At 38.9% G+C, this 15,004-nt stretch overlaps 1 protein-coding gene across 2 annotated transcripts in view; it reads right to left on the reverse strand.

The window, feature by feature from the left end:
* The window catches only part of BCKDHB (branched chain keto acid dehydrogenase E1 subunit beta), a 241,402-nt gene that overhangs the window by 179,499 nt on the left and 46,899 nt on the right, over nucleotides 1–15,004 (reverse strand). For both annotated transcript variants that reach the window (XM_058661160.1, XM_058661155.1), the window contains exon 4: nucleotides 2,209–2,342. In XM_058661160.1, the coding sequence (XP_058517143.1) occupies nucleotides 2,209–2,342 (134 nt within the window). The remainder of the gene's footprint in view (nucleotides 1–2,208; nucleotides 2,343–15,004) is intronic.

A 15,004-nucleotide genomic window follows, 5' to 3' on the forward strand; every position in this document is an offset into this window, starting at 1 on the left:
ACTTGGCACAAGTGTGGACTGGGAATGGAAGCACCAAGCCAGGCCAGACTCCAACACCATCTGGTGCTCTGCAGGACCAGGGGAAATGTATGACAGACTAGGCTAGGTCTCAGCCCTTACTGAACCATGTGTAAGCTGTATAGGGGTATGGAAGAGCCATGGCTGGGTTGAAACATCCAACAATAAGAACCAGAATGGGTTGAAGAACAGTCAGGAAACACCACTGTTCCTGCTAGGACAGGAGGTGAACTGACCAGGGCTGGCTCACGGACCCACGGGTATGCGCGAAATCTGGCACTGGGAGAGTTTCTGATGGAGGAGCAAGAGCAACTCCTCTGGCAGGACACAGTCCCTGCAGGTAAGTGCAAGAAACACAATAGGAAACAGCCCAGAACAGGCAATGGAAATTATCCCACCAGCATACACATGCCATGGATTGGGGGCAGACCAGGCTGAACCTGTTCACATCACCCACTGGTGAGTCCAAGCGCCAGAACAGAGTGTGGGTCGAGCCAGGTTCAGTTGCGACACATACTAGTACACAATAAGGAATGCCAAGGTGAGATGAGCAGTACCAGATGTGGTTCCAGCGCCCAAACAGCACATTTCATAATCAGGGGGAGGAGGCAAAGCCGACAGGGGAATGTGGGCTCCCCTGCTGGACAACTACTTCCATTGGAAAGCATGAGTCAGGATGGGGGCAGATCAGACCAGGCAGGGCTGTTACACCTGTGGGCCTCATGTGAGCTAGATAAGGGAAGGGCCACGGTGGGCAGACTGTTCCGAATGGTGCAAGCAAAAACTAGAGTGGGTGAGGGATGGTTGGGCTCACTGCAGCACTAGCTGGCACAGGCTGGCACTGGGAGCTAATTCTGTCAAGTCCAATGCCAGAACTATCTGGAGAGTGCATAATTTGGGACTGGGTGTGGCCTAGAAGAGAAATACTGGGCACCTCCCTCGGGGATACCAATCTCACTGGACAGCACGAACACCAGGATGGGGCAGGGGTGGCTGTACAGAAGGGCACCTGCCAGTAGGTGTGTGGGCTGGATAGTAGGTTGGTTGGGTTGAGCTGGGCTTCAATGACATGTGTGAGGGCTAAATGGGATATGGGACAGACTGGACAAACCTGTGGTGCATACTGGCAAGTATGGGAACCAGGGTAGGGGGCAGAACTGGTGGGGGTTATGGGGAGTTGCCCCAACTAGGCTGCAGCTCCAACCGGTTTGCATGAGGACCGAGTATGAAGTGGGCAGGACCGAGCTGGACTACAACACCCATTGGTTCACAAGGAAGACAGGGCTGGAAACAGAATGAACCCAGCAATCCCAATGACCAGCATGTGCATAAGCTGATTGGTGTGATGGACGGTGTTGGACTGTGTACTAGCAAACTCACGCAAGAATCAGGCCTGGGATCATCTCAGATGAAGCTTCTTTGGAGATCCCTCCAACTGAACTGCTGATCTTAGAACCCCAACCATGAAGAAAGAGACTGTCAGCCAGTGGACTCTGAATAGGTTTCATTGCGATTGGAACTGAGAAAATGGCAGCAATCCAGAACTGATGAACTATCAAAACTGTTTAAGCAGGACCCTCGGAGCGTGCCATCCCGTTGGGGATCTGGGATGGGTGGGAGGCTGGGTGGGGCTTTTCCCTTTGTTTCTCCCCTGACCCCGGATACAGGGAAAAATGATAATATTAATGTGGAAACAATGGTATTACCCACTTTCACCCTGTAGCCCTTGACCCTTTGTACCCTAATCAACTAAGTAAGATTAAAAAAAAACACACACACAAGTAGATTTTCAAAAAGTAAAGAATAATAATTTAAAAATGCAGCACTGGGCCCGGCATGGTGGCCTAGCGGCTAAAGTCCTCGCCTTGAACGCACCAGGATCCCACTTGGGCGCCGGTTCTAATCCCGGCAGCTCCACTTCCCATCCAGCTCCCTGCTTGTGGCCTGGGAAAGCAGTTGAGGACGGCCCAATGCATTGGGACACTGCACCCACGTGGGAGACCTGGAAGGGGTTCCAGGTTCCCGGCTTCGGATGGGCACGCACTGGCCCGTTGAGGCTCACTTGGGGAGTGAATCATCGGACGGAAGATCTTCCTCTCTGTCTCTCCTCCTCTGTGTATATCTGGCTGTAATAAAATGAATAAATCTTAAAAATAAATAAATAAATAAAAATAAAAATGCAGCACTTACCTGATCAAAAGCAGGGAAAATGTAATCTGCAAACTGAATTTCTGCAATGGCTGTAGCACCAGTGACAGCGATACCAATTCCAAATCCAACAATTCCTTGCTCACAGAGAGGGGTATTAAAAACTCTGTCTTTCCCTAATAAAAGGAAATAATGTAATCATAAATGCCAAGCAAGATAATATAATGTACGACATATCCGAAAATTCATTAAAGCAATAATGGTAGGATTGAGAAGTACAGAACAGGTGAGAGAAATAGGTAAATAATATAACGATTGATGTTAAATCAACCAGTAATTAGATTCAATAGCTGAAATGTCACATTTGGATTAAAAAAAAAAAAAGCAAACCCCAACTACTTAAAATATAAACTGTAAAGAAAAAATCCTTAGTAAAAGCAAGACAGAAAAAATATCTAAACAAAGGTGATCTCACTGTGCTGACAGCAGTCAGAGACAGCTTCAAAGGATTACCAGAGATAAAGGGCGAAGTTCATGCTGCTCAAGGGTTCAGTTTACTTCATTTTAAAGGTAACCATATCCAACAAAGGGGTTCCAAGTAAGTAAGGGAATTAGCATAATGAAAAGGATAATTAGGAAAATTCATAATGTTGGTGAGAGCTTTTTTTTTTTTAACATGCCAGCCTTTTTAACTCACAGGGAAAGTACAGCAAAACAAGGGGATGGTTAAAAACAAACCCATAGATTAACAAACCCAACACATGGCTGTACTGACCCACATAGGATACTGTGGTTGATGATGCAAATCCTTTCCAGGCAAACAGAACATGGACAGTAACTGACCATATATTGTTTACAAATGCAAGTCAACAAACCTTAAAAGAGGAAACTCATGTAGAATATAGCCTCAGATCACAATAAAATTAGGCTAGAAGTCAGTAACAAAAAAGATTAATGCTGGAAAGTTTTTTTAAAATTTGTATCTCAATATCCCATGGCTCAAAGAAGAAATTATAATAGCAATTAGGAAGCACTGAGCTGAATGACAATGAAAAAATTATATATCACAATTTACTGAAGTTCTGAAGGTAAAGGCAGAATAGCCTCTTTCAAACAAACCCTCGCACACTTAATTAGTATAAACTTTGGGAAAGACATAACAAAGAATTACTTAAAGGACTAAAATTCAGCATAAACTGAGAAGGATTTTAACCTCGAAAGAAGGTAAGCACAGTGACAGAGCATGACACATGCCTGTTCAAAGATTCTTGTCCCAACAGTCTCTCTAGTCTGTGCATCAACACGGCCAGAATTCAGAGGACTCTGTCTTACCAGGCTGAGATGTCAGGGCATAATACAGTCTGTGGCTGCTTGTGGCTGTAAATCAGGGAACCAAATGCCTAAAAGTATCCCATAGGGACACCCCAAAAATATGTTTCAAAACTGCTCAAATTCTTGACTGACTCCTCTGCCTTTAGGATCTTCTAACTGCACAGCAAAACATAACTTCTGAGAGCTCAGAGCTAAGCAGAGATTTTTGCTGTGCCCACATCAGAGACGGAATATGAATTTGAGACTCTTCGGAATAGAGAAGCCAAAGTAAGCATTTTGCCTAGCAGTTGAAAAGTTTATCTCACTGTGACTGGACCCATGTCCAGGTTCCTGAAACCAGCTTCCTCCTAGCACAGAATCTGGGAGACAATAGTGATGGCTCAAGTAGTAGGGTCCCTGTCATCCACGCAGGAAATCTAGATTGAGCTCTTCACTGCTTGCCTTGAGATGGTACAGCCCCAGCTGATGAAGTCATTTTGAGAGGGAACCAGCAGATAAGAGGGTAGTTTTACTGTCTATATCTCCGCCTCTCAAAGTTGTTTTAAACATATGAGAAGCTTATTTAAAAAAAAAAATGTTAGATGTGTTAGGCTTTCCATTCAACCTGAAAGATATTTCTATGTTAATGTATGACTTGATTCTCACTTGACATTTCAACACCTGTCAGCTAATTTCAGCATTTTATAAGAAATTCTGCTTTCAAGTAACTAAGTAGACACAAACAATGGCCACAGTCTGGACAGTTAATCAACTGTTCGCAGACAGATCTGCTATTCATTATTCATTTCCAAGGAGACCAATTATTCTTTGGATGTAGAAATCAGTTTCAACAGTCATTCTCTCCGAATCTGAGCTACAAATAAGGCAGGTGTTGAGAAATGCTGATTAGACATATCCTACAGTTTGTAACTATAAAAGCAGATGCAAAAACGTAAAGCATTATTCATGTGCATCCTGTTCTAGGATCATATTCTGAAACCGTGACTTTTATTCTTCACCAATCCCCTATTTGACAAAAAGTAGCTTGATAGTTTTTGAAACCCCATAATTCCACTGAAATAAGAGCAATTCAGTGGGAAAAATGAATTTAATTTACAGCTGCCTCTTGTGGATTCCACATCTCTGGAATTCTTGGCATACCTGAACCAAAAATGTGTGTGTAGACATATATATGTGTGTATAGAATACTATATATGTGTGTATGTGTATATATATAGTATTCTTTATTAACTGCTGCTCCAAATTCATAAGATGTAGACACTTCTTTTGAAATGTGTATTTATGTATTTGCCTCTAGTTGAAAGGCACTGCAAGAGAGAAGAGATTCTATCTGTTGGTTCCCTTTCAAATGCCCACAACAGCCAGAGGCTTGTGAGACTGAATCCAGGAGTCAGGAACCAAACACAGGTTTTCCATGTGGGTGGAAGGGACCCAAAGATATGAAACCCTATCCACTATCCCCCAGGATGTATTAGTAGGAAACTGAACCAGGAGTACAGTAGCTACTAGCTTAACCAGCATTCTGACATGGGATAAAAGGCATCTCAAGTGGTGATTTAGTCTGCCATTCTACAACAGCCACCTACAATTAATACATTTTTTTCATCTCAGGGAGAAAGTATAACCTTTCTCTTGATACACAATTGGAAAGATGAGTTTCTCAGAGATAATTATTCCCAAAAAATATGTTTAAGGGGAAGCAGTTTACACTCTCCAACAAGTTTCCAAGGTCTACAACAAAGTACTTCAGCATGAATTCAATGTTACAATCTGCCTCTATTTTCTCCCAAACACTAAAAGAGCTCCGTAGCGATTCATTCTTCTATCTTATAATGCAATCAACACGATGTAAAGTTCATGGGGGCAAGCATAAAGCCAAGTGGGAAAGATGTTGCTTGGGATACTGGTGATCCATATTAGAGTGTCTATATCCAAGCCTGAAATCACCTCCTGATTCTAGCTTCCTGTTAATGCACAACCAAAGACAACCAAAGACATAACACACAGTGGCTTGGGTGGTTAATTCCCATCCATCTATTGTCTGGCATACACACACACACGAACACAAAGCTCATGTCCAAATTAGGCTTACAGTTAGGTCAAGGGAGACAGTCAAGCAAGAACAAATGAATAAAATATATAGTATTAGATGATGACAAGTGCTATGAAAACTAATTAAGCAGGCCTTAGATGATTGAAGAGGGGCTTGCATCTACTGCAGTTTTTAATAGGAGACCAGGAAGGTTTCACTGAAATGCAACATTTAAACAAGCAGTAGAAAGAAATGAAGAAGTGCACCATGCATATATATCCAAGAGACAATGTGCTCTGAACAGAGAGAGAAATTAGTAAAAGATCCTAGGACAAGAATATGCTTAGTACATTAGGTAAAAGACTAGAAGTCCCAAGTGCCTAGAATAGAGAAACAGGGGTTAAAAACAAAGTCAGAGATGGGAAGGCAGCCCAGTTGAAGAATTGCTTTAAAAGCCATGATAAACAGCTCTTCTAGTGTGAGTCATAAAACTGTTGAGTGAGGGAGAGAAACAGGAAGTCCTTGGGCAAAGTTATGCTACTCTCTGAGTTGTATTTTAATAGAACTCCTCTGGTTGGTGTTGTGACTATCCTAGAAATAGCAAAGGTAGACATAGCAAGATTGATTACAGGATATTGCAATAATTTCAATAAGATGATGATGCCTAACAGCAAAGAATGTGTAGAGGTGTGAGTCTCGGGATGTATTCTAAAGATAGAGCTGAAAGGAGTCACTGATGAGATGGATGAGCACTATGAGTCAGAGAAATACCAAGGATGATTCAAAAGCTTTAGGCTTCAGCAACATGAAGGAATTGTCGTTAAAGAAAAAAAAATTACGAAAGATCAGGTTGGAACAAAAGATCAGCAGTTCAGTTTGGGAGATATTTACTTTGAGATACCTTCAGACATTCAGAAAGAATGTTGTATACAGGAGATGGAAGACTTCCACATAAAGATGACATTTAGTGACACAAGATGGTAAATGAATAACCATTTAAGTTCTAAGTACTCCACTTTTGATCCAGCTCTCTGATAATGCACCTGAGAAAGCTGTGGATGACAACCTAGGTCCTTGTGCCCTCACACTCACATGGGAGACCTGGATGGAGTTCCAGCCTTCTGGACTATGTTACAGGTATACAGATCTTTAAGCAATTTCTTAACCACAAAAAGGGGCCATTTAACTTTAAGCAACACATAGCAACTGATATAGGAAATATGTGGTTGAAGTTCAGCCCTCATGAATAAGATACTGTATCATTCAGTTCCACAGACCAAGGTTACTCAAAGGAAGCACCAGATGGAAACATTTTAAAACAAATTTTTTTACATTACTAGTATCAACTTCAATTGGTTTTATAATCTATCATTTTAATACATACAAAATTAAACAGCATTTACTATTCTGATGAAAAGGCAAAACAAATTATTAAATTAAAATAACTACATAACCATTAAGTTCAAATTATCAGCACAAAATAGAAACAACATTTTAGTTATCAATTAGAACTAAAATGTTGTTTCAGATCTAATTTTACATTTAATCTTCTGGGGTTTTTTCACTTTAATCAAATTGATGAAAATAATATCTTCTCACTTCAATGCACTCAAAATCATACCAAAAAGCACTCAACTTCCTTAACCAGTTGAAGATAATCAGAATTCACACCAAACAAACCATCAACAGCAATTTAGGAATTCATTCAAAGATGAAGTTTGCAACAAAACCACATTGAAACCCGCACTAAATGTGTGTCTATTCAATTCCTGCTGCAATCAGCTACATGGTACAGCTACTAAGATGGTTATGATTTAAGGGTGTCCTCCAAGAAAGCTTGGTCCTCAATGTGGTAACTCTGGGAAGCACTGGTGCCTTTAAGAGATAGAGTCTACTGCAAGATAACTGGATCACTGAAATGCAGCCCTTGGAAAGGATTATTGAAATCTCATGAACTAGACTGACCTCCTGTCTCATTCAGGGTCATTTCTTTGGCTACCCATTCCCCTCAATGATGCCACCCACCATGACATGAGGCAGTTAGAGGCCCTCATCAAAATCAAGATGCCACTTGAACAAAATGAACCTGCGAGGGCCTACATCAAGGCTGAGCCTCTGCCTGCATCGTTAGCATCCCATATGGGTGCCAGTTCATGTCCTGGCTGCTACAGTTCTAATGCAGCTCCCTGATTATGACCCAGGGGAAAAGAAAGCAGAGGATGGCCTAAGTTCCCAAGTCCCTACACACATATGGGAGACCAAGAAAAAGCTCTTGGCTCCAGGTGTTGGATCAGTACAGCTCTGTCTTTGCTTCTCTCTCTTTAAAAAACAACAACAACAACAACAAAAAAAGCAAAACAGATCTTTAAGAAATTTTTGAAAATAAAATAAACCTCTGTTTTCCTTATTTAGCACCTAACCTCACATATTTTGCTATAGTAATGGAAAACAAATTAATGCACTTGCTGCTAATATTCTGTTACATGTTGCTATAATAAAAAACTAAATTTGTAAAACTTCATCTGTCTGCAACTTGAATATGTCTTCTCTACAACAAAGGATGTTTGAGGTATGACATGCAGGGCTGCTTCAAACATAGTTTCTTATTCCAATCCCAGTAAAAGCATAATGACTTCAGACACTAGGAAGTATCTCGGACTTCACGTAGCATGAGTACAAAAGCAGCTGCACTGGTTTTACCATGTTGCAGGATCCAGTTATGTTGCAGATCATCCAAATGAAACTGAAGATTCCTATGCTGTTTTTTACAGATCACTGATAATAAACCCCAAAGTTTAAAACTCATTGAAAACTCACTGAATATATTTATTGACACACAGGATTAATGAGCACCAGTTAGAGAAAAAATATCACAGGGAGAAGAAAAATACCAATTAAATAATTGATTTGACTGTTCAAGTTTAGAAAAATAAATCATACTGAGCATAAACTGGAAAAAATTAAAAATGTAAACTGGAGAAAAGCTATTTTAAACATCAGTTATACAGTGTAGAGGAATCCAACATGCGGGGAGGGCTTTTTGGAGAAGTTGGGGGAATCCCAGAGCCTATGAAACTGTGTCATAAAACGAAATTTTAAAAAAAAGAATTATAAAAAGAAAAAAGTAATTGCTGTATATTAAAATAAAGGCAATGCACTTACAAAACCAGTTATAACCTTTATAACCTAATCAGTTGTCCACATGGGCATGCAACCCTCTCAACTATGTAAACATCATCAAAAATAAAATAAATTTATTATAAATAAATAATAAGTTGTAAGGATCAACATTGTAGCATAGTCAGTAAGAGCAGCAGCTGTGATGCCAGTAGCCATATAGGCACCATTTTTAGTTCAACTGATCCACTTCTGATGCAGCTCCCTGCTCATGCACCTGGGATACCTTTTGAGAAGTGAAACAGTGGATGGAAGACCTCTCTTCCTGTCTCCCCCACCCCTTCTAACGCTTTGAAATAAATAAATAAATCTTCTAAAAATTATAAAACATACACATAATACAAAGAAAAATGCAGAAAAATAAACTATCTTGGGTGGGCCTTTGGTACATTGGCTAAGATGCCACCAGGATGTCCACTTACTTAATGGAATACCTGGATTGAATTCCACCTCCATTAATTCAACCAACCACAAAGGTCAACTCTAAGAGGCCATAGATGATGACTCAAGTATCTGGGTCCCTGTCCCCTTGCGGGACATGTGGATACAATTCCAAATTCCCAACTTTGACTTGGCAGTCATAGGCATTTGGAAATTAATTGTCTTTCTCTCTTTTTTTGGTTTTCAAATAAAATGAAAAGAGAGAAAATTTTAAAGTAAATTATCAATGAAAAATGAGGTACTATAAATCACTCCCTTCCCAAGAACAACCACAGAGAAAGCACTTAAAAAAAAAAGAGTTAAGGGGAAAAAAAAGGCTCTGCAAGATTGGGATAGGAAGGGGACATTTCATACAATAAATAATCTAGATGAATCTTCAAATCAAAGAGAAAATAGGGATATTATATTTGTTGAGGGGAAAAATAATTGAAGGTTATAACTACAGGCAGTAAAAAAGGTGTTCTTTAAGTAAATAAAAAGGGAAAAATCAATGCAGAATCAGTGAGATAACTTAATGATCTGTAAAAATTATGTTTGGGCATAGAAAGATAGCAAGCACAAAAGCTAATTACATAACCACAAAACTCCAGCACTTTTGAAGACCTTTTAACTAGCTCCACATTCTTCAAATAAGGAAATCATATCTAAAGTATTTGCCCAAAGTCCAGTGCCAGTAACTGGCAACCTTAGCACCCTAATTAACACTTGCTCCCCTCTCCTGGAGAAATGTGTTTTCTAATTTCGTTCCTGCAAACTACTCAAGTTATAAATGCTAAAATATGTCAAATTAGACCTTAATCATCTGGCACAATAGCTACAAACACAAATTAGCTTTAAATTGTTCCTAAAATTCCCTCAAATACTTTTCTGAAAAAGCTAAAGTAAATATGATAGCTAATTTAAGCTTTCATAGCACATGACCTAGTTGCCAAGAATGAGATAAAATAAAAGCATCTTTGAAAAAAAAAAGTGATAAACGCCAAAACTATCAGTTGAGGGTACATTTAAATTACTCTTTTAAAAAGGGCTGCCTCAAGCTTTGATTCAATAATTAATTGCATATCAAGAGAGCAACATTATTGTGCACAAATATTAAAACTATTACTCTATCTTCAAAAGTAGTATAAAGCCTCCAAGCTTGTGGATACAACAGACATTATTATTAGTAAGCTGTCAAATTAACTTTATACAATGCACACTTCTAGGGGAAAAAAGGGGGGGAAGAAAAGGATTGAAGGGCGGGGAAACAAGTAGATACCCAGGAAACTTCAAATGAAATCTCCACCTGACTATTAATATTGCAGTTTCACAAAAGATCTTAAGTAATGATGGTTATTCAAAAAAGTTCAATTATGGTCAATATTTCCTGCTTGCTATGTTCTTCAGGCTAAACCTAAAATTGATTTAAAAGTTTTACTTTTTGATAAAATGACAAAAACAAATCCATTTTTAATGTTTGCTTTTAAAGGCTTATTTACTTATTTTAAAGGTAGAATTATAGAGAGAGAAAGGAAGAGAAAAAAATTTTCCATCCACTGGTTCACTCCCCAAATGGCCAAAATAACCAGAGCTGGGCCATGTCAAAACCAGGAGCCAAGAGCTTTTTCTGGTTCTCCAACATAGGCGCAGGGGACCGCGGACCTGCGCAGTTCTCTTCCAAGCACACCATCTGGGTGCTGGAATGGAAGCGGAGCAGTAGAAACTAAAACGGGAATCCATAGGCACTGCATTCAATCACTTTACACACTATACTTCAGTGCTTAGTTACATCTTATAACGTATTTATTTGAAAGAGCAAGAGAGAACACCTCCTATCCTCTGGTTCAACCCACAACTGCTGCCAACAGTTGAGGCTGGGTAAGGCTGAAGCTAGAACCCAGAACATAGTATAACTAATAATAAGTTGCCAGCTAGTGTTTTCACATGAACATAAGCTGAAACTTTGTGTGTGAGCATGATCAGTGTGACTTAAGGAAAAAAATCCTGGGGCCAACATCCTGGTACAGTGGTTTAAGCTATGACCTATAGTGCCAGAATCCTATATGTGCACTGGTTTGAGAAATGGCTGTTCCACCTCCAATTCAGCTCCCAGCTAATGCACCTGGGGAAGGTGTGGAAGATGGCCCAGTATTTAGACCCCATCATCCCCTTGGGAGACCTGAATGGAGTTTCAGACTCCTGATTTCAACCTATACCCCAGCCCAGCCATGTGACGGAGCTAGCCAACTGATGGAAGACAGAGCAATCCCTGCCACAACCCCTCTTTTCTCCCTTTAGCACTGCCTTTCAAACAAATAAATATAAGTAAATCCTTTAAAAGAGAAAGAGAGAGAGAAAAAACCCACACTTTTTAAACCATCTTAGTAAAAAGAAAAAAAAAGTAAAAACTATTCTGTATGTTGGATTTTAGGGATTATGTACTACATGATTCTTAGTTTAAACATTTAAAAAGGAAAATTACACTTGAAAATAAAAAACACAAACACTCATTTCAGTCAAATTAATCTTTGAATATATCTAACAGGCATTTAGTTCAACGGTGAAGATGTAACTTGGGATGTGTGCATCTTACATAAGAGTGCCTGGGTTCGAGTCCTAGATCAGATTTGAAGTCCCACTTCCTGATTATTGTAGCATGGGAGGCAGTAGCAAACGGTCCAAGTACCTGTGTCCTACTGCCCACACAGTTCCTGACTTTGGCCAGGCCAGTCCAATTGTTCCAGGAAGTTGTAATGGAAAATCCATCTGTATTTCTCTACCTATCTTTCTCTCTCTTAAACATATCAACTATTAAAATAAATAAACCTGTCTTGCTCAAAATGGGTGAGAATCACAGCTATATCACATAAGAACAAAAGATGGTTTCTCTCTTATTAAAATCAAATTGACAAGTTTATTGATGTGATTGTACAGATTTCTTAATTGGAGCTATTTAAACCCTACAAAGAGACTAAAGTTAGAATTTTTAGAAGTATGTTCTAAATAAATGTACATATACCGGGTATTAAACAAATTCCAAAAAATGCAAGAAGTATTTCTAAATAAACCTGAAACAATTTCACAGCACTTTACTATAACCAAAGCTGGTTTTCCATAAAGCAAAAATATTTTCTTCATCCTTTTGATAAAAGCTGGAATTTAAGGGCAAGTCATCTAAATTTTTCTTTTTAATCTTCCTTCATTTATATGGAAATGAGATGTTTCCTAAAACATATCTGTACCCAGGATCTACGTCAACACTAAAGCTCAAAGCACACCAATTCTTCCAGCTGATTGCTGACTATAAGCGAGCACAGCATGCCAACATCATCTACAGCCCACGTGCGTCATTCACCAAGGCGGACATTACCAAGCTGTCAATTTCCATTAACCTGCCTAGCTTTATAAATAGCCTAAACTTCCCTATCTAAATAGGTTGGTGCCCTTTTCTCAGAAGCGAAGGGAACAACATGACAAAGAAGCATGAAAAATAAATGAGCTTTTCCCTCGGTAAACAGGAGAAGGTTGACATTAAACCAATTCTTCGTCCCAACTGAAGAGCTATTAATAAGATAAAGCTCAAGAAAAGGAAGAGTCAGCTTTAACCAGAAAATAAACAATATTCGCTAAATGTATCTGCTCTTTTAAAGAACATGTAGATCTCACTGCTACAGGGTCTAATGGAAACCCCAGACCACAACAGCAGAATTATAGACACAGCCATCATGATGACTCTTAGGCAGCCCCAAAAACAGTACAATTAAAAACTCCCAATAACTAGCGTTTAGAAAAGAGAAAGCACACTAATTGTCCTAAATCCAAAAATGTTTTACAATTTTTGTAGCTTATAATTCTACCTACATCTTCCTCAAAAATTCATTCTAGTCAGCCAACCCTACACATTACTTCTACCATTTAATTACACATGCACATTACCTGCGTAGTTTCCACTGGAATGACTGCAGAACCGGAAAATTCATCAACCAAAATTATCAAAAAGCAGAAAGTATTGGGTGAATATCACCAATTAACTCAATGATTTTACTAATCATCTAATATTCCACTGTGTTGAAAACACACCTGACCCACATGAATCTCTGGTAATATATATGTGTGAATTTATGTATATTAAACATAAATGTATGTATGAGGATACTTCAAATACTTCTTAGAGGATGGAATTAAAAGAAAAATTTTTCATGTCACAAAAAAAATGCTTAAGTCTATGCATAGAATTCATATCCATGTATTCAGATAATATGTATTTTCCATGAATACTATTTTTAATTTTGTATTTATTATATTTACTTGAAAAGAAGAGAGAGAAATCTCTTATCCCCTGGCACACTCCCTAAGTGCCCACAACAGCTAGAGTCTAGCCTGGTCAAAGCAAAGAGCCAGGAATTCAATCCAGATCTCCCACTGTAGCAGTCAAGGACACATGTGCTTGAGTAACCTCACCTGCTGCCTCCCAAGGTGACCACTAGCAGGAAGTTGGAACGCACAGCAGAGCTGAAACTTGAACCCAGGCACTCTGATATGGGCTGCAGGTGTCCCAAGTAACATCTTACTCATGGCATCAAATGTCTACTCTCCATGAGTATTTTGAAGAACTTTATTGTCTTCTAGTGATGCTTAATAAGCTTGTCAAAAAGACCATAACACTGACATCTCACACATATGAAGAACTGTATTCAGCTCAATGAAATACCTAGGAAATGATTAAAAATCCAAGAATTCATTGAAATAAAAAAAAGATTTCTGAATAATCAAGAGATGACAAAGTTCACTATTCGTTTTTAGAAGAGGAACCTTAAAGCCTCACTCACAGCAGCTTTAGAAAATTCCATCTGAAGTCATTCAATGACACGCAACACTGTGTCAGCTAATGAATCACTTAATTTCATTTATTTATACTAAATTGTGACAACTACTCCTCATCCTTCCATTCATCCAATCAATCTTAGAGTTTGGCACTATTATAAGCACCATGACAGATATAAAGATGAATCATATATATAAGTAAGTACATGGTAGAAAATTAAGTCTAGTGTGGTATAGATGCTGTGCTGGGTGAAAACAAAGACAATGAAAAATAATTATTTCTAGGTGGCAAAAATATAAAGAAGATGCCCAGGGTCTGGAGGTATGGGTTGGGTTGGAAGTGGACAAGGATGCTTTCTCAGGGGGCAGAAATAGGGTAAGAAAAGCAAAGAGGCACTGGAGGCAGAGAAGACAGTGTGATATTAAAGCTCACAGAATGTGTATGTGTGTGTGTGTGTGTGTGTGTAAAATATAAATTAGATTAGGAAGGAGAATGAGAGCTAAGATTATAATGAAAAATATTATGGTAACTCCAAACAAATGTGACAGGGACATGATTTGTGATGGTGACATTAGAGACAGTAGCTAAAGGAACTCCAAAATATATCCAACAACAATCTGGCAATACTCAAGTTTCAGTCTCAATGTTCTGATTATCCAGGAGGCAACCAGTCTGAAGATCACTACACACAATAAAACAGGCAGGAAGAAAGGTTTCTACATTGATCTGAAACTAATAAACACACATGCTGAAGAATAAGTTTCACTTGAAATAAAGCAGATATAGATTCTTTCTCTTGTTAATGCCAAATCCACTTTTAAACACAAGACCAGAGGAATGCCAGAAAGTATCATAAAGCGTTTGGTTTGGTCCAAATCACTTGGCCAGTACAATTCAGCTGGGATACAGAATGGAATTCAGTTCCTCCAAGTTAAAGAAATCTGCCTATACTCTATATTTTACCGGATTTAATCTGATCTCCTCAAAGCCTTGGTCCTCTAATGTATTTCTGATGTGACTTTATCATGAAGATTATTCTAAATGACTCAGCA

This window comes from Ochotona princeps, chromosome 1 (genome assembly GCF_030435755.1).
Source record: "Ochotona princeps isolate mOchPri1 chromosome 1, mOchPri1.hap1, whole genome shotgun sequence".
Taxonomy (NCBI): Eukaryota; Metazoa; Chordata; class Mammalia; order Lagomorpha; family Ochotonidae; genus Ochotona; species Ochotona princeps.